This window comes from Lycorma delicatula, chromosome 5 (genome assembly GCF_047948215.1).
Source record: "Lycorma delicatula isolate Av1 chromosome 5, ASM4794821v1, whole genome shotgun sequence".
Taxonomy (NCBI): domain Eukaryota; kingdom Metazoa; phylum Arthropoda; class Insecta; order Hemiptera; family Fulgoridae; genus Lycorma; species Lycorma delicatula.
In genome coordinates this window covers 80,434,146-80,455,478 of record NC_134459.1, presented here as the reverse complement: position 1 = coordinate 80,455,478, position 21,333 = coordinate 80,434,146, and the positions used below count along the sequence as shown (strand labels likewise).

Below are 21,333 nucleotides of genomic sequence, written 5' to 3'. Positions count from 1 at the left end.
ATGAAACTACGTTTGAATTGTTAAATCAAGATTAGTTCCGTGCAAAAAAAAAACATTTCCTATCATTAGTACGAGTAGACATTTTAAATGTGCTGATCATATTGAAACCTATAGATTTTTTATTTAATTTATTACTTTTTACTTAACGTTTTAAGAAAGTTGCGGAGCGCTGAAATATTGCACTACTGAGAAAACAGGCAAAAAATAATAGGGCATATTTTATCGTAATTAGTGCTGATTTACTTTAAATAAATTGCAACTTACACAATTCGTTTAATGTAGCATATAACTCAGATTTTTCGATGAATTTTATTTAAAACAAACTACTTCTGTAGTAACTGTGTGTGTTACTGTAATGATAACTTTGATCCTTATAAACGTAAATCCTTACACTCGTGAATTCATGATTTTACTACATACTATGAAAATTGATCTTTACTACACATTTTTCTTAATCGCTGTAAATTTATAAAACATATATATGCACTGATCCGTTTTAAAGCTCGTTCTTTTGTAATTTTATTCATATTTATAAAAAAGTTAGAACAAATTATTTAAGTAGTTTACAGTAATTAAAAAGAAAGCAAGCAGTATCTGGTTTTTTTGATAATTTTGAGACTACGAATATAATGTAGTAAATCCTAAAGTTCATTATTAGATTGTTTAGGATTTGCAAAATATAGATTACGGAACATTTTTCTCTTCAACTTAACGTCTATTTTAAAACGTTATCCATCGATAGTTTTTGCACGACTGCCCAGAAAGGAGTTTAATATATTTAGGGTGTGTATATGTATATTTGTTTGACCGTAGCAGCTCAACGGCTGAACCGATTTAGATGTATGATCCCGCGTTGGACTTCTTACTTTACCCGGAGTATCATAGGATATATATATATATATATATGTATGTGTGTGTGTGGTGTGTTAAAATAAATTTGAAAACAAAATTATACTATATACAAAATTGTCACCCGCACGCTCTTTAATTATCCTATATCAAAGAGAAATGTTTGTCAGCAATTTTGGGGGGGGGGAAGTCGTGTATTTTTATTGAGATATTACATTAAAATTGTACTTATAATAGTAGAAATTTTTTTGAAAATTAACGATGTGTTTAATAATTTTTAATGTAATATCGATTTTGTATTAAAAAATCTTATCTGGTGTTTTTGTTATCTAAAAGTATTATTTTACGATTTTACTCTCTAATATATTTTTTATTTCTTACTGAATAAGCTATATAAATCTCTATTGTTAAATATTTTTGCATTCGGCTCTTTAAGTATATTACATTAGGATTTTGTTCTCAAAATTTTTTTAATACCTTAAATTGATTTAACATTTTTTTTATTAATGAATTTTTTATTATATGGTGTCTGTGTAAATACTGTTTAAAATTTTACCGTTATTCATGTATAAACTACACTGTTTAATTTTATGGCCGTGTTCGTCATAAACATATCCAAAGATGGAAGTAACATTACATTATCAGACACGTTCCTTATTTAGGTCATTGAAAAAGTACTTCATGCAGCGTTAAGTTTCTTAATCGTGTGTTTGTATGGTAATTTTAAATCACGTATTCTCGTTATTAATTTCAGCCTTAAATTAAAACGGTTGTTCTATGCAAAAACCTGGGGTTTTAAAATTGCGTATCATTAAGTGCTGTTTTCAGTTTTTTATCAAGTAAGTATATTAAGTTGTGTCAATGTTTTGCCACTTTCACATGATCTTTAGTGAAAATGAGTAGACTGTGAGAATTAAAATTTCTTATTCATAGTTAGACGATCTTAGGAAGAATTTCGTTTTTTCTTTCAAAAAAAAAGTATACATTGCAAATTATAGAAATCATTTTCATGCAGCGTTACAGTTTCGCTTTTATAACTGGTGAATTGAAAGAAGAAGGCTGCCGAAGAGTAAAATTGTAACCCGAGTAGATCCGTAATGTTAATTTGTGCAAAAGTAGAGTCCCTGACGTAGCAACCATTACTCTTAACATGGTGATGATGTTTACGTGAACGGCAGTAGAATGTTGTTAGGGTTATGGGCAGGATCACGAAGTTTGTACATCTGTGAAAATGAGAAAATTTAATGTATTATATTTTTGAAAATTTATAAGTAAAATTTTATGTTTTTAGAAAAGTTGTATTTGAAATCCCTAGGTTAGTATAAGAATTTCGGTCATAATTCCTGATAATTATAATAGGGACATATATATATATATATATATATATATATATAAAATTTTAATTAATGAATTATTAGTATCTTACAAGGGGAAGGCACAACGCTTCGAATCCGACTTCATATAACATACATATATTTTCTTTTAACTTTTTTTTTTAAATTTAAATATATTGATTTTGTTTCGTTTATGTGAAGTGGACTGTAAATAATACAAATACCGATTCGAATTACTGATGTAGTTGTATATTAACATGTTCATGATTTAATTTAATTTGTGTTAGATTGTTCAAAAATATATGTAATTTAATGTATGTACATGTCTACTGTATGTTGTGTAAAATATGATATTCAAATGATAGATCGAGACTACGATTAGCTGAGACGAGACTGGCAGATTCTAGTGTACAGGCTTATATAATGTAGGTGGAGCCGAGTGAATCGCCAGGAGTTGTGTGAATCATACGAAGCCAAGTTTATCGTCAGGAGCTGTGTGAATCATACGGAGCCGATTGAGTCGTCAGGAGCTGTGTGAATCATACGGAGCCGAGTGAATAGTCAGGAGCTGTGGCTCTACATACTGCCCGCATAATTTAAAACACATATTACGATTTAATAAGATTGAATTCAACAAGCTTGGCGACTAGGCCGTGTCGTATGGTTGCGTGTTACGCACTAACAATTACTGAATAAAAAACGAATGTTTAATAAAATACAAACAAATTATGTTGAAAGGAAGGAAAAACTAATATTTAACATCGCTTGGTGCCAGACAGCAGTGCTGCCTAAACAGATTTATTATTGATTATTACCCTCTGTAAAAAAAATTACAATAAAAAAAAATATGAGAAAAATCAGAAGTTATTAGTGGAATAAAATTTTATGTACTTTTCATTTTAATTCAGAAATGATTACAGAGGGTAATAATCAATATATTTACATTTAAAAAAAATTAATATGTGGTCTGATTCGAACCGATGTGTTCATGGTTACGGATCCGACACGTTCTCACTTACACCAGATGTGAAGCAAAATTAATAAATAAACTAATATAAAACGCTGATACGGACCCCACAAAAAAATGTGATGCATTGTGGTGTCCATCACAATGCAATTGTGTAACTGTCCATTTTATTATAGAATTGGAGGCTCGTATATCTCACTTTCAAATAATAAATAAGTTTAAATGAACTGCAGCAAAAAATGGGTATATGTAATCTAATAGGCGTGCAAGGAAGTCATATGGTGTCCACATCAGATTTTTTTATGGTTGTTACTGTGGAGGCATCTGCGCATAAAAATGATTCGTATCCGCAAGCTTATTTAATTTTTAAATTATGTCTTTTTTACCTTTTCACCAGAAAGGAAAATTACATTTTAGGTAATAATCGATGTTAATGATAGTGAATTAAATTAATATTTATCATACACATTGTTAATAATAATAATAATAAATTTTCTGTTTTGCTGCTTTATACTAATTGTACCACCTTTCCTATAAAAATTATACTTGTTACGCACCTGAGATGTAATAGGAATTGCTCTCTCTCTGAGAGTAATGTTAGTATTCATTATACTACCAACAGATTGGAGGAGTCACTTCCCTTTTCTCAAGGGCTGTGATATTTTATAGGAAGATTTGTTTGTCAGGTCGCCCATAATAATTCTGTTTTGATGCACCTAAAGAAACAAAATGAGTAACTGTTTTCTTCTTTCTGTTTTTGCTAATTTTTTTTTGTTTTTGAGTTTTGTCATGAGTGAATGTATTTATTTTAGTTTATTTTATTTTTAATCGGCATTAGCAGCTAGCACTATTTCTAGGGATCCTTTTTCGATTCGCGTAAAATTGTTCCGTTTACACAAGTACGTTATATGGTTTTGGATTAAAATTGTGCGACGAAATAAACAGACTTACACATTTCTTTTACACTGGTTAACCTTATGTAAATGAGTTTATGAACTCGAACAGAAAATTTATATTCAGCATCGTTTCTAATAATAATAATAATAATAATAATAATAATGATTATAGAGGAAGAAGAGGAAGTTGAAGAGGATGAAATGGGAGAAACAATACTGAGATCTGAATTTAAGAGAGCATTAAAAGATTTGAATGGCAGAAAGGCTCCTGGAATAGACGGAATACCTGTAGAATTACTGCGCAGTGCAGGTGAGGAAGCGATTGATAGATTATGTACACTGGTGTGTAATATTTATGAAAAAGGGGAAGTTCCGTCAGACTTCAAAAAAATGTCTTTTAGTCATAATACCAAAGAAAGCAGGAGCAGATAAATGTGAAGAATACAGAACAATTAGCTTAACTACTCACGCATCAAAAATCTTAAGTAGAATTTTGTACAGAAGAATTGAGAGGAGAGTGGAAGAAGTGTTAGGAGAAGACCAATTTGGTTTCAGGAAAAGTAGGGACAAGGGAAGCAATTTTAGGCCTCGGATTAATATTAGAAGGAAGATTAAAGAAAAACAAACCTACATACTTGGCATTTATAGACCTAGAAAAGGCATTCGATAACGCAGACTGGAATAAAATGTTCAGCATTTAAAAAAAGTAGGGTTCAAATACAGAGATAGAAGAACAATTAATAACATTTACAGCAACCAAATAGCAACAGTAATAATTGAAGAACATAAGAAAGAAGCCGTAATAAGAAAGGGAGTCCGACAAGGATGTTCCCTATCCCCGTTGCTTTTTAATCTTTACATAGAACTAGCAGTTAAAGATGTTAAAGAACAATTTAGATTCGGAGTAACAGTACAAGGTGAAAAGATAAAGATGCTACGATTTGCTGGTGATATAGTAATTCTAGCTGAGATTAAAAAGGATTTAGAAGAAACAATGAATGGCATGGATGAAGTCCTACGCAAGAACTACCGCATGAAAATAAACAAGAAGAAAACAAAAGTAATGAAATGTAGTAGAAATAACGAAGATGGACTACTGAATGTGAAAATAGGAGGAGAAAAGATTATGGAGGTAGAAGAATTTTGTTATTTGGGAAGTAGAATTACTAAAGATGAAAGAAGCAGGTGCGATATAAAATGCCGAATAGCACAGGCGAAACGAGCCTTCAGTCAGAAATATAATTTGTTTACATCAAAAATTAATTTAAAAGTCAGTAAAAGATTTTTTTAAGTACATGTTTAGAGAGTTGCTTTATGCGGAAGTGAAACTTGGACGATCGGAGTACCTGAGAAGAAAAGATTAGAAGCTTTTGAAATGTGGTGCTTAGGAGAATGTTAAAAATCAGATGGGTTGATAAAGTAACAAATAAAGAGTGTTGCGGCAAATAGATGAAGAAAGAAGCATTTGGAAAAATATAGCTAAAAGAAGAGACAGACTAATAGGCCACATATTAAGGCATCCTGGAATAGTCGCTTTAATATTGGAGGGACAGGTAGAAGGAAAAAATTGTATAGGCAGGCAACGTTTGGAATATGTAAAACAAATTTTTAGGGATGTAGGATGTAAGAGGGGGTATATCGAAATGAAACGACTAACACTAGATAGGGAATCTTAGAGAGCTGCATCAAACCAGTCAAATTACTGAAAACAAAAAAAAAACAAAATTATAGTAATAACGGAGCTTTAAAACTTAATTTAGTATTGCATGTCTCCTAAACTGAATTTTTTTTATTAATTCACCACAAGCTCGACGCTTGTGCGCGGGGATACATTATGGATATTATGTCGCGTATAAACATTTTCAAGTTTGATCAAGATGCAAATACCCCGTTTTAAGAGGTGTGGATTAGAAATTTTCTTGTAGTTATCAGATATCAATTTTAGGTTATTTGATGGCAGCCACGTATAACATGAATAAACATAAGAGAATAATTTTGAATTTAAAAATAATTTTCCAAAAAATAATGAAAAAGTATTAACAGATTAATAGAATTATATCATTTTATTATTTTTTATAGGAAGAGTTAAGCCATTGTAATAACTATATTATAAAATTTAAAAAAATATTTTTAATTTTTGTTTCTGCTATTCATCTTAATGATGGTCAGGGTCGACGTATTGGGATTAAAATGCTAATTATTGTTATCGGAACTAAAATAACATTTGTGCTGTAAGATAGCATAACCTACGAACTACGCACTTTATTTTTCGATTATGAAGTCTGATTTTGCGTGAAGATTCTGTTCTACTTTTACTACGTTATTAAATAAATTACTCTAATTTCTAGCTAAAACTTGCACAGTTGAGTCGGCCGCGTCGTACTGTGTGTGTTAATCTTATTAAACTATATTTCAGTGTGTTTGCGTATGTACGAGAGCATTTTGTGGTTAAAACAAATGTTACGTTCTTTGAATGCTTACATCAGGTCTAATAACGCCGCCTGGTTTATTTTTATTTAATTGTTAAAGCAATTATGTATGTTTTTTAATATATAAATTTTTACGTCGGCAATTGTTGCCTTTCAGTAACAAAGTTGTTTTGCCAAATCTGGATCAACCACTTACCTCCGCATTTTTTTTCTATTTCTCTTTTTCATATAATTTTTTCTCTTTCATCCCACATGTTCACGCACATTTCGCACCGCACACGCCCGATTATAAAATATAACTGAATACTATTTAACCGTATAGATTTTTTAATGTATGTTATTAAGGAAGGGGGTCCTTCATAAGTTGTTTGGCAGGTCATTTTGGCCCGGAATCAACTCGCCCGCCTGACATTATATTTATAGTTAAGAAGGTCCACTCAACTGCACATCGTCGTTCTGTCAAATTTTAGTGGGTTAGTTTCTCTTATCTGATGCTTCTTGCTGCTGTTCAGTTTTTATCAACCATCAGTTTTGATACCTTACTTCAATAATGGATTTTATCTCGAAATTACTTCATTTAAATCCTGGAGGAGAAAGACGTAATATTACGCGCAATCAGGTAATTTGTTTTGATTATAGTTCTTTGTACTACTTGTTATTTATAATTGATTCAGCTGATAAAATGCGTAGTAGTCAATAACCTCTATTTTACAGGGCATAACCTTTTTACTTAAAACTGCGACCGCATTCATTTTAAAACGTGCGATTGAAAGCAAAAAGTATAAGAAATTATTTTAATTGTCTTTTTTTATTTTTCAAACGACACCAAAATATTTTAGAGCCATTTTTATTTTGTTAGTAATTTTTTATGGTTTATTTTTTATAAAAAAAATACATTTAAAAAATGTTAACCATAAAGATTAGAAATCTTTTATTCAACTGTATAATAAATAAACAGATCAACTTGTATTTAAACAATTGTTTAAATGGTACCAAAATATATTAAATCTAAATTAGAGATGTATGCAATACAACAATAATTTCTTAATATTTATTTTCATAGATTAATATTCTGAGGAGCATGATTTTGTCTTAACTACAGGCCAGATCTCAATTAATATTTTATTCCATAAATTAATTTTAAAGTATATGAAAAGTCTCTATCCTGATTGGAATTTGAATCCTCCTTTCTGTATGAAAGGAGGAGGTGCGCTCCCATTTTAGTAGCATGAAGTATCAAGAAAACTATAAAAATATATTTTCCGTGTTTGATTATAGTGAGCTGTTAATTTATTGTAATTAAAATGAAATATTTGCTACTTAAATATGTATTTGTCAGCAATAAACTAGTAATATAAATTATTTTTTTTTATTTGTGGTGTTAGTTTTATAAAACTTAAATTGCAATGTAAAAAAACGATTGGTAAAAAAACCAATATCAGTGTCATTTTAATATAGTAACCATTATTTTTTTCTTTTTGTTCCTTATTGCGAATTAATTTTTTTTGTGCTGATTTGGTAAAAAAAACCAACATCAGTGTCATTATAATATAGTAACCATTATTTTTTTCTTTTTGTTCCTTATTGCGAATTAATTTTTTTTGTGCTGATATTTTTGTAGAAATATAAATTTAAAATTTTTTATGTTATCTGAGTTAATATCTATGTATATGAGTTAATGATAATAATTCTTATGATTGCTTGGCTTTATATTTTTAAATGAGTTTTTTTTGTATGGAATGACTATTTTAATTCTCTGGTTATTATAGGTGTATGTTATCCAGTTACTTTGTAATAAAGTCCATTAGATTTAATTCTTTTCCTGTTTTAAGATGCTATATTACAACATTGTATTTTTTGGTTTTTGAATACCAGATTTTGGGTTATGAGATTTCTATAATCTTATATTTCTACAGCATTACAGATAAAATTTAAATATAATGTAAACACAAATTTTCAGTACATTACTTTAGTTAACATAATACCGAGAACCCTGGATGTGCTCAGAATGTAGAATATGCATCCAGAATATTGATTGGTGTCTGTATTCTGTTGGCAATATAGAAGTTACTATTGCTAGTTGCAGTTGATACAATTTAAAAAATGAACTGATTTTAAATCTGATTTTGTTTTAAATTGTAAAGTGATTGTAAAATAAAAAAAATTATTACTCAGTTTTTCAGATTATTCTTTGTCCCTACTTGAAAATAAAGTCATGAGCATAGTTTGCTCATGACCTATTAATAACCTATTAATAAATAAAAATTTTCCTATTAATTGTTCCTAATGGTTTGTTGTGTATATATATATATATATATATATATATATAATTTTAATAAACAAAAATAAATGATACTGTATGAAAAATTGAAATATTTTAGTTGAACCTACTAATAATACAGTTTCATTTTCTGCCAGTAAAAATCAGTTTGCACATATATTTGGACTTTTTTTTGTAGTGTTTTCATTGTTATACTGGTGTAAGAATGTGGCAGTTTTGATTTATGAGAGTCATTTGCACACAGTTTCCAGCACATTTGCTTGATTTCACAAAGGAAAGTTTAGTTAAACCTTTTACTGTTAATGCAGTTAGATTGTCTACTGATAATTGCAGTCAACCTCTAGTACTCTTAAAGCAAAATTTTGATCAGGTTGTTTGTATATCTAAATAAAGTTAAGTCGTATTTACCAGTTTTAAGGATTTTTGGAGTAGATAAATTCTGATGTCTGTACTTGGAAAAAAATTTAATTTTCTTATGGGATTGCTTTTTTTAGGTTTATTCAGTTTTTATAAAATGAGTTTGTTCAGTTCTATGCTAATGCATCTCCTGTCTGTAGGTATTTTCTTCATTATACTGTTGATTCCAGCACTAATTTGCTGAGAATGCAATATTATTACATGTTCAAATTGTAGTTCCAATATTGATATTAAAATGATCATTATTGGGAAAAAAACTTATGGGGAACATATGAGGGTTTCTTTAAAAAAATGTAAATTTTTAGTTTTGAAAAAGATGTGAATGAATGTGGTTTTTCAGTAGTAGATGGTAAGGTAATTTCTTTAACATACTTAAAAATATTTTTAGCTTTAGCCTTTGAATGATAAAGAATTGTTTTTGTGGGTAGTAATTGTTGATTGGTTTACTATAGGATCCCTCTTTTTAAATTTTTATTTGTATATTGTTTTGCAGTAAAGCGTATATATGACCTCCAAAAGAAAACTTTATGTAAAACCTCGATTTGGACTATATATTATTTATAATAAACCATGATTGCTATATATATATAAATATCTACCTGTGTCTAATTGCAATTGTTAGCTCAATATTATACTTTCACCATATCTTTTATTAACGCTTGACCTGTAAACTTTTATAATATATTTTAATTATGTTGTTTAGTTAGAATTAAATTGAAAGAAAAGATTATTCTGTTTTTATAGTTGTCATTTTCTGTGATTGCTCAGCTGTGCATTATTCAGAGTTAGAGTAATATTACAAAATTATATTAATCATTTACACTGTTTGTTTTTGTTTTTTTCAATGAAATGTAGACATTGATTGTAAACTACTATTCTGTTGATAAGTACTTAATTATCAGTTTGTTGTACATTTATGCACACAGAGATGAGATATAAACACATTGTGAGTGACTCATTGTTTTATTTATATCATAAGTTTTTTTTAACAAAGCATTTTGCCAAATACAATAACTTTTGCTTTAACCAGCTAAAAATGTGTGTGTAAATATCTGCATAAATGTTAAAATGTCTATTTGGTTTGTTTTCTTAATTGTTAATTAAAAATCTTCATAATTACTGAAAATCTTTTTTAAAAATATTTCACATAGAATGTTATTTTATATTTAAAAGAGTATTTATTTATTTTTAAATATGTTTTCAGTCGTTTTTAATGAGGCTATAGATAAATAATTTTCTACACATTAAATTATCTGATTATCACTTGTTAATGAAGCTTCATTTTGAATCCGGAAAGAACAACCAGCATTTTACTATCAGAAACATTTACCTAATGCAGCTTCATTTTAGTAGTTACATACGGGAACCAACTCATTTAACACTACGTTTTGGCTCTTATTGTACATTATTACAACTTAAATTTCACTTGCAGATACTATATACCATTCTTCAGAAAATTTGGTAGGTTTTGCTAAAGAAAATTAAGTTAAAAGCCTTTTAATGTTAATATAGTTAGCTACTTTTTGGGATTTGACTGTTGCAACTACAAACTCATTTATGTTTTGTACAAAATGTTTGTTTGCTGTGATCAATATCATTTGTTTTTGTACCATAATTATATTAAACTACCTGAACTTTTATAAACATTTTATGTTGTAATCAGTGGAAATTATAGATTGGACTTAATTTGTACAAAAAAAAAAATCCACTTCATGTTTTGAAAAATATTAATGCCCTCTTTAACTAATTAACAATTAATTTAGTATTATAATTTTTGGGAATGTTAAGATATAAAGGTTATAGCTTACTAATTATTATTACACTTTGTAAAATATTTTCACTGATTATTTACAAAATCATTCATTAACAATCATTTCCACTTATGCAACTGTTCATTCGAGTACAACGAATAACCTTCCCTTCCTTTTAACCTCAGCATTATGTAATACTTAAATCTAGAAATTAGATTCTATTCTGTTAAAATGAAGAATTGCAAATATATCTCGTGTTTTGTTTATTTTTTTATGTCAACCCTCTGATTATATCTTTGACTAGTTTAATTGCTTTGTTGAACATGTTTATTAAACAAGCTATATTTTATATCTTATAAGTTAGTCTCTATTTTATAAAAACTTGTAGTATGCTTTTTTTTTTTTGTATGTTTCAGAGTGCAAAGAGTGGTCAGTTATCTGGCGATCAGATTTCTCATGAAAGTAGTAAGGACAAATTAGCTACACGTGTTACTGAAAAGAAGTGAGTGAAATTATTAACTTGCTAACAATATATTTTTTCTTTTTACTTAAATCTTTCCAATACTTCTGTTGGAAAAAAATTATAAAATAACTACATCTGTATTCTGAGTATTGCTGCTAGATAATAAATATTAATAGGAGTAATGTGAGGTTTTTTATTTGTAAAAAATTGTGACAAAAATAGTTGAAATACAAACCATATGTTTTTTTGTATCTTGTTAAGTGTTGCTGAAAAGTTATGTTGACTTAATTCTTATTATCTTGTGTCTTAATATGAGATTGATACAATTGAGATTAGAGAAAAATTAACCCTTGAAATTTGTATTGTATTACCCATAAACTACTTGGATTGTAGTGAATTATAGATAGTTCTTTTATAAAGTTGGTTTTTCAATTTATTTCGAGTTAAAATTTTTCTAATTGATAATTGTAATTAAGTTGGAGAGTAACAAAATACATTTTTTTTCACATTTTATGACAGTCTTTTTTATATTTTTTAATTTCTACATTTTACTTGTTATGAAGTTAGTGATCATGAATGTAATTTAAAAAAACTCTTGCACAGAACTGTGCAAGAAGACCAACTTATTATCTTATTTTGTTTCCTTTTGAAAAATGATAAACTCATTTTTATCTAAAATTTTACGAAGAAAACGAATTGCTAAATAAGAAACAAGTATATAATCAAAAAGCAGATTAAAGTAAAAATAAAACCACATGAAATAAATAAAAATATTTTTTATATATTGTAACAAGAAAATTGGAAATAAGTTAATTCTGATACCCTCACTTTTTCACGTAGTTCATTCTAAAAAGGAGATATCGCATAAACACACTGCAGAGCACTGTGGAACAGTATGCCTAAAAAATATTTCATACTAAACTTACAAATATTTGTAATTCCTCACAAAATTTTATACTCACTTTACACTTTATTTATTTAATTAATTATAATTCTAATTACTATTATAATTTATTTATTTAATTTATACTTAATTTTATACTAAACTTATAACTTTTAATTCCTTACAAAATTCTTAATATAATAAAATCTATGAAAACAATAATATGTGTATCCTAAACAATAACCACCATATTATTAAAAATAATTTAATAGCTAAAATATATAACTTGAACAAAACCTTTCCACTTCGAAATGTTAAGAGAATTTCTTACCTTGTTCTCTGTCAGTGTCCAACAAACACTAGATTTGCTCCATTATATTCAATTCTTCATCACTTCCAGAAGTTGGCGTTGACCACCAATCATCTCTAACATTAATTATTAGTTATCAAGAAACACATCAAGATAATTATCTAAGTCCCACATTTTCTTTTCTTTCTTTTTTCTTTGCTTCACACACTGTTTCCAGTTATCAGTTGATACCTTGTTCATGCATTTTTCAAGCAGAATTTTTATGTTTTTCATTTTATATGTATTATTATTTTGGGCAACATAGCCTTTTACTTGGCTCCACACTAACTCAGTTGGATTAAGGTTTCAGTGATAAGAGGAAAGCCTTAACACCATATGACCTTTCGTTTATGCCAAATCATTAATGAAAAATTGATTAACTTTGTCACAATTGTGTTTTTCAAGGAGTTCTACTTTTAAATTGTTTTCTCCAAAGTGGATATATTTTTATTGCAGACATAAAGCAAATTTCTTGTTTCCTTCATAAACTGTTTGGAATATTTTCCAGTTTTACTCTATGGTGTAGAGCATTGTCCATTACAACAATACTATTTTTGGGTAATAACATTTTTTTCAAACCAGTTCCTAAAAATATCTCTGTTCATGTCATCATGGTAGTCTCCAATTTTTTGGATTCAAAAATGAGTAATCCCTCCCTCTAAAAATCCATTTTCATTGCCAATATGTACCACAATTAATCACGTTCCTTTATTTTTGGAGGTTGCAGGTCCCTGCATAATCCTGACAGAAATGCTGTTTTTACCGATGTAACTGTCGCACCACACCGAATTCTTCAAGTGATATGGCCTTCATTTACCCAAGTTTCATCCAAATAAAATGTATTTATACCTATTTTTCTATTATTTGCCATTTCATTTAAATAATTATGCTGCCAAATTATGATCTCTTCTCAATCAACAATGACACTTTTTATTTCTTTTAATAAATTTAAAACCCATCGTCAATAGTAATTTGTATAAACTATTGCATCCAATTTTTAGTAAACTCTTGTCACAGTTTATCACAGCCAGCAAGTTTTTAAGGTTGGTATTTCATTTTGATAAAATAAATTTTTGTCAGTCATCCCATTTTCCTGGCACAGGTTTTCCATGTTTTCTATTTTTACGGTAGACACCACTAGACAACTTGAAAAGATGAAATGTACAGTGAAAATCAGTAGCTCATATTTTTGCTTACACAATTGTGGTTCCAGTATAACAAGCTGCAAGAAAAGTGTAAAACGTTTTTTTAGATTATATGGAAAAAGCCTTCAAGCATTGTGTGTATGTGTTCACTTTAAATTTCATATTCTTTTGCAGTTAAGGCATCATCTACAGCAATGAATTTGTGAATCTGTCTGAACAACAATAATAATAATAATAATAATAAAAAATTTAATTCTGATAATTTTAATAATTGATCCCTGATCAGGAATATAAAATTATGTAGCTCTTAGAAAATGTATTATTTCAACAATTTGTTGCAATTTTGTGTTAATATTTGAGTTACTCTTATTATACACCTGTAAACTAAAGAAATGTTGTATGTCAAATATACGTGGAATATAATTATTTTACAGCTTGGGGAAGTCTACAAGTCAACAGACTTTAACTGAATCAAGTAGCACCTTCAGTTCTGCAGTTGAATTATCTTACAAGGAAGATTTTGGTATGTAAATTATAGTATTTTGGTATGTAATTATAGCATTACTTTAATAATAGGAGTTTGTGAATTTGAATGTTTAATATGATTTGAAAACAGTATTTCCATTAAAAAAACTTGTTTTTTTAATTGTTATACATTTTGAAATGTAAATGTAATTTACATTTATATTATTTCATTTTCATATAGCATTAAAACTGTCATTTGTAAAATTATTTTTATTTTCAAAATATGTTTTTTAACGTGCAAGAAGTCTGGTGTTAGATAGTACCATTCTGAAGATTCACGTAAAATACTAAACTTACCCTTACTGGTAAAATAATTACTATATGTACATGAAACAAATAAGTTTTATTTTATATTACTTTTTTATGCATAAAGTTAATTATTGTTATTTTAAAAATGTTATGGGAGTTTGATGTTGGGAAAACATTATTTACTAAGTGTGTGTGTGTGTGCGCGTGTGTAATTTTCCAGAGATAATCATAGTGCTTGCTTGTCTAGTTTATTATTTTTTTTATCCCAGTTGGTTATTTTTAAATAATTTTTATTTCTATATTTAAATATTAGGACATTCAATTTTGTAAATAATATATGTTTTAAATTTGTTTAATGCAAGCTATTAAAGCATGTATTTTATGTCTAACTATTAAAACACTCTTTTTTATTTAAAAATACATTACAAAGTTTAGAGCAAAGATTTAAACTGTACTGTTCAGGATACAGCTAATCATAGATATATCAATTGCCAGCTTTGTTAGAAAAAAAGAATTTTAATTGTGTTTATCTTATCAAATTTGATTAAAATTTATACCTGTGAACCTAAAATATCTTAGGCATTTTTGTTCAGATGGTTTGTAGAAAGGATTTTTGAAGGTGTAAATTGGTTGAAGTCTGCAGATTTCAAAAACAAAATATATTTTCTTGTAAATAATTAAAACCTTACAATTGTAGATGTTACATTTTATAATTAGTTAATGAGTAGGGTCTTTTTTTAAAGTATTAAATTTACTTTTTTTTGTATATTTTTGTTTAAACTTGTGCATTGTGTTTAGTACACAGTGTTTGAGCGGTAGTAAAAATGATGTTCTATACTAGAATTAATATAGATGATTGATAACTAAGTTAGTACTTTCATTTTGATACAGACAGATGTTAAATTTAATTTAAAATTAAGGCTTGTGCATTTTATGCATGATCTAGTTATAAATTATTAAATTATTTTTTTGTACTGAGCACAATTGAAATATTGTTCAGCATTTATTTTGGCAGTACAACTTAACAGTAATTACAAAACCATGTGACCTTTTACTGCATGGATTTGAGTTTGATTTTTGTTTTTATTATTTTCAATCTAAATCTTGAAACATAGTTAGGAAAAAATTAATATTTGTGCCTGTAATATAATGAACTTATTATGCAGGTCTATCGGAAGAGGTTTATTTTGTATTGAATCAAAATTTGAATTATCAGACTCTGAAGAAGAAAAAAGATATTTAAAATTTTTACAAAATTCATTGACTATTGTAAATGAATGAATTTTTATAATGCTCCTTCTTAAAATTTCCCAAAAATATTAATTTGTTTTCATTTAAGTTTTCTACACCAGGCATTTGTAAGGTATTATTAAAATCGGAAACTAGTTATTAGTTGAAAGAGCTGTATACTCTGTCTGACAAACTGAATTCACATTTAATTCTATACAGGTTTCTTTTCTTTTTTGTGCAAGTTTAGTATTTTATTCCAGTACTGCCAGTGATGAATTTTTATGATTAATGCTAAGGGTACTCTTTGTAATTAATGATCAGTTGTGCTCTCTTGCACAAATTATTTGAATAAGTGATATAATATATATAAAATACACATCAAGACAAGTAAAAAAAAGTGAAATTCAAAAAATCAATATATTTTTTGTACTGCATAAATGATACATACATTATTTTTCAAAATAATTGCCTCCTATTTTTATGCACTTAGTCCATCTTTTAATGAGCTTTTGAAATTCCTTCCTGGAAGAAAGTTTTCAGTCTAGTGTGCAGAAAATTTTTCACTGCTTTTATGGCATCTTCATCAGATCGATAATTATTCCCTTGCAACTCTTCTTTTAATGGGCAAAAAAGATGAAAATCACTTGGAGCCAGATTGTTTGGAGGGTGGTCCAGCAGCACAAAACCGAGAGGTAAAGTCTGTTTTTTTTGGCCATATGAGGTCGAGCGTTATCCTGATGCAAAATCATAACTTTAGAAACTTTACCACATCTTTTGGATTTGATTTTTTCCTTTAGTAACTGCAGTAGCTCACAGTAGTTGTCAATGTTTACTGATGACCTATAGGTGTGAAGTAAACCAAAAGTGAAACTTCCATATCCCAGAATGTCATCATCACCTTTCCTACAGACATCTGAGTTTTGAACTTTTTTGCTGTGGGAGATGGATTGTTTGCACACTAAACTTTGTCACTTACTCTCAGGTTCAAAGTGATCGACTGATCCATGTCTCATCAACGATTATAATTCGCTTAAGAAATGAGTCTCCTTTGTATTCATAACGTTTTAAAAGCTTCTGGGAAATTTTCAAACGATTCTCTTTGTGGATGCTGGTCAATTGATGTGGAACCCAGCACACAGACTTTTTGAAAGTTTAAAGAATCATGGATGATTGAAAATGCTAAGCCATGGCATATATTCAACTCACTTGTAATGTCATGAATTGTAATTCGTCAATTACTGAGAATTATATGTTTAACCACTTCGATATTGTCATTACTTTTTGAAGTGGAAGGCTTCCCTTGCTGCTGTTCATCACAGAGAGAAGTCCTACCATTATTAAATTGATCAATCCATTCGTAGATCTTGCTTCCACTCAACTCTCCATATTGTTGCTGCATTTGATGAATAATCTCTGATGGTTTCACTCCTTCTGAACTGAGGAAACTTATCACTGCTTGTATTTTTTCCTTGGTGCAATTAGACAATGGAGCACTCATTTTAAATAGACTTTTAAGCACAATCACAAATAGCTAACAATAAAACAATACTTTCAATGAACAGCTGATAGAGGTTATGAGTTATAGCAGAACAATCATTGCTGCCATACATATGTGGTTGGGAGGGAAATAAAAATTTCACTTTACTTTTTGAGTTACCTAAATACATATATATATATATATATTTTGTTTGCTCTATTGTTAGATTTAGCGTCATGGATTGTTTTTGTGTGAAGTTATTCATTTTTTGTTCTGCAAGTGTGTTATTAAAATTCTTATGGAAACCATTGATTTGAATTTTAAGACTTGTTTTTGTTTTCTTTGCTATAATAAATATTAATGTAAGGTTATTTTTTTTTAAATTAGTAATTTTTTTCATAAAATTCTATTTTGATGAATTTTACTGCTGGATTCCTCTGATTGCAACTTTTAATTTGTATTGCATTATTTATGTATATTTTTTGTTTTTGTCTTAAGAGTAGTCAATAAATGTGAATGTTTAATTGGTCACATAAGTCTGTTAATATTATAATGAATGTGAATGTTACTGCTATTTTTTCCAGTAATTAAGTTTTTCCAATTTTAAAATTTTATTTATGTACTTGCTTGGAACGTATTACTCTATTTTTAATTGATTTATATTTTATGAAATATTTGAAAGGACAGATTGCTTTTTATGTTATAACTTTGTTCATTTAACAAAAAAAGAATGTTATATTGTGTAAAATAATGTAGATAAATTATATAATTTAAAATAAGATTAGTAATTTACATCAGAAATGTATTTTTTATGGTTATTAAAAAAATAAAAGTTTAAACAATTATTTTTTTACATTTCCATTCGATTTTATTTTTTCATATGCAGTTTTTTATGGACCTGTCAGATTAAAAAAATAAAAACAAAAGAGATTACAGAATACTTAAAAGAAACAATTTACTTCAAAGAATAGAGTAAAAATTAAAAATTGATATCATTCATATCTTTCAATTTTGACATTTTTTAACCGGTGCCAAATTGACTACATCCAGCAATTTACTAACCCTCAGTTTGACTTAAATTTTTAAATTGTTTGACTTTTTATTAGTTTTATAAGTCTGTTTTTGTTTTTTAAAAGATTGTACATTTTAGGAAATTATTATTTTGACAAGTTACATATTTTTGTTTAGAATAAAATTAATTATTAATAATATTTTAAAATTATAAACTTTTATTTATTTTTCAGTGTAAATTTTAACTAAATACTTTTTTGTGTGCTATTTTCCTTTTATTATTATTTTTATTATGGAAAAATATTATCATTTTCTTACTATTATCTTAAGTTTTCATATATTTTTTATCAAATAATAATAAAAGTATAATCTGTTGAAGTGCCTACTTGATTTTGTTGTCAGAATCTTTTGATTTCACAGCAGAAAGTATTTTAAAATCATATGTTTTTTTTGAATGTTTCAATGTAACATTTGTTAATGTTTTCTTTAAATTCTTATTTTTATTCTTTCTGAGGTGTATTATTTGTTTTCTATAGCTTAGTTTTTGTATTATTGTATGGTTGTGTTTATTTTATTTATGTATATTTACATTTATTTATTCATAAATTCTGATTATCGTATTATGTGGAAAATTATTGAAAATTTTGGTGATAATGTTGATAAAACTAGAAGTATTGTGTTAATAACATTTTGTGGCATATGTGTTTTGGCCATTTCTAAATTAAAAACTTATGCATTTAATTATGCATCTAGAGATGTTGTGATTTGTGATGAAGGTATTTAAATTTCTTCTTTTTTTTAATAATATATTTTAAAGTATTTTTTTTTATTTATTTTTTTTATTTTAAAGTACTTTGTTTACACTCTTAGTTAGAAAATTTAAAGTAATTTTAAACAAATTATTGTTTTGTATGTGAGAATAAAACAGAAGTTATTTTAGTATTTAAACTATTTTTGATAAGTAAATTAGGTTTATGTAATTTTTTTTTTACAAAATAATCCATTTTTATTTTTTTTATTTTTTTCATTATATTTCTGTTTTCACAAAGAGGAAATCAGAGTATAAAATTGAATCTTTTTTATTCCCATTATTTTTGTGAATACAAAATACAGATAAATTCCTACATCTTGAACTTCAGGAGGATTAAAAATAAACTTGAGATAAATATATTGATAAAAATAAGTATTTTTTATTCTGTTAATTACATGAAAACTTTTGCATTGATTAAAATTAAAAAAAATAAATAAATAAAATAATTTTCTGTCTTAAGAATTTTTTATTTATTTAATGTTATATAAATAATATTCAAGAGGCTATCTCTGTAAAGACAATTTCATTGTAAAAAAATGTATAAATATTTTTTTATTTCTCCTACCTTATACTAGATCCTTTTTTTGACGATTGTCTGTGTAATCGTCACATGAATTAAGACATTTATCGTAGCGATACACCAGCTTTAATTTGCCCTTGTCGTTTTTTCGTATCCTCGTGTCGGACCCGCTGCATGTGAACGTGCATTATCGTGCGGCAGGACGACGCCGTCGGTGAGCCGCCCACGTCGCCGATCTTGAATGGCGTGCCGTAACTTTAACAGACTATTGCATTGATAGTATTTTCACGTGGCATGAAATCAATCAGCAGTATGGCCAAACCAACCCCAAAAGACTGCCCATCAGTTTGCCTCCAAATGGCTATGGCTTGACCTTTGTTGGTCTGGTTGGTGATCGAGGATGACGCCATTCACTTGACTGCGTTTCTAATATGGCTTGTAATACGAAATCCATATTTCATCGCCGGTAACAATTGAATTAAGAACTTATCTCTTTCTGTGTTGGGCATCAAAAATTCCAAAGCAGATCTCATCATGGATTTTCTTGTGACGTTTCGTTAAGACGTGGGGCACCCATCGTGCACAAACCTTTATGAAGCCTAAATGGTCATGAATAATGCCACCAGTAACAGCTCTTGAAACATCAGGAAAGAAGGGCCAGCTCGGAAATCGTTGAGCGACGATCTTTTTTGATTTCATCATCGACGCGTTTCAATTTAATCATCTGTGATTGAAGAGGACCTCCCCGAACGTTCTTAATTATTCACATTAATTCTGTTATTTATAAATCTTTCACACCATTTTCGGATGTTTCTTTTATTTATTACATTATCACTGTACACAGCAACTAACTGCCTATGAATTTGGCTTAACGTTTTGATGATTTATAAAACCTATGGCTCCACGTATTTCACAGTCGGCGGCAACATCGCTTTTCCTATTCATTTTGTAACGTAATAACTCGCACATACTAAAAGCTACTACAACGCGACAACCTACAGACAACAATGCAGTGTGTACATTACTAGCGTGGCCATGAACGACGCAGGTTCGCCATCCTTAAGGAGAGAAATTTCCCAGTGGCCTTTACTTTAGAGATCTCCTCGTATTACTTAATACATTTTAAACAAATAACTAAAATGTCTCAAAACACTATATACATTTTAGTTTAAAACATATACTGAAAGAAAAAATAATTCTTGTGAGGTGAATTATATTTACATTTTGGTAAAAAATTAATAATAAATATTGATAATACTCTTTAATATTTTACTACAGAAAGAAAACAAATACATTTACAACTTTTATTACACTTTTATTTTTAAAAGGTGTTTTACAACAGTAATTTTAAAATGAATTTGTTTGAATGTCATACACCTTCCTCACATGTTGTACCTACAGGTCCTGATTGTTCTCACCATTCTTATTATTGATTATAAAAAGGGGATTATGATTTGTTACTTCCTTACTTTTTTAACTCATTACTTGCTAATATTTTGGTACAATCCCTTAAATAAGATACAAAAATTTCCATGTATGAATGTATTTTTAATCTAATTGATAACTGAAATTGAATCTGTATTTTTAATCGTTGTTATAAGTAGGTAAAAATGTATTTGTCAGTCTTAAACACTTATGTTTTTAACTTTTTTTTGTGTAAAACAGTAGTAATGTAACAGATAACATTGAAATTTAACTGCACCTTTTTTAATATTGGCTTATACATTTATAGAAATTAAATTCTAA

General features: G+C 28.0%; 2 protein-coding genes across 6 annotated transcripts in view; one reads left to right on the top strand and one right to left on the bottom strand.

Annotated features, from left to right (window-relative positions):
• The window catches only part of NANS (N-acetylneuraminic acid synthase), an 80,630-nt gene extending 73,779 nt beyond the window's left edge, over positions 1–6,851 (bottom strand). For both annotated transcript variants that reach the window (XM_075366464.1, XM_075366465.1), the window contains exon 1: positions 6,672–6,851. The gene's annotated coding sequence lies outside the window, so the exon portion shown is untranslated. The remainder of the gene's footprint in view (positions 1–6,671) is intronic.
• Positions 1–21,333, top strand: part of tacc (transforming acidic coiled-coil protein) — a 136,707-nt gene that overhangs the window by 50,778 nt on the left and 64,596 nt on the right. For 3 of the 4 annotated variants that reach the window (XM_075366453.1, XM_075366456.1, XM_075366455.1), the window contains exons 2-3: positions 11,341–11,426; positions 14,199–14,287. In XM_075366453.1, coding sequence (XP_075222568.1) covers positions 11,341–11,426; positions 14,199–14,287 — 175 coding nt within the window. Of the gene's footprint in view, positions 1–6,773; positions 7,095–11,340; positions 11,427–14,198; positions 14,288–21,333 lie in introns of those variants that run through there. The other variant, XM_075366452.1, reaches the window with a different exon arrangement.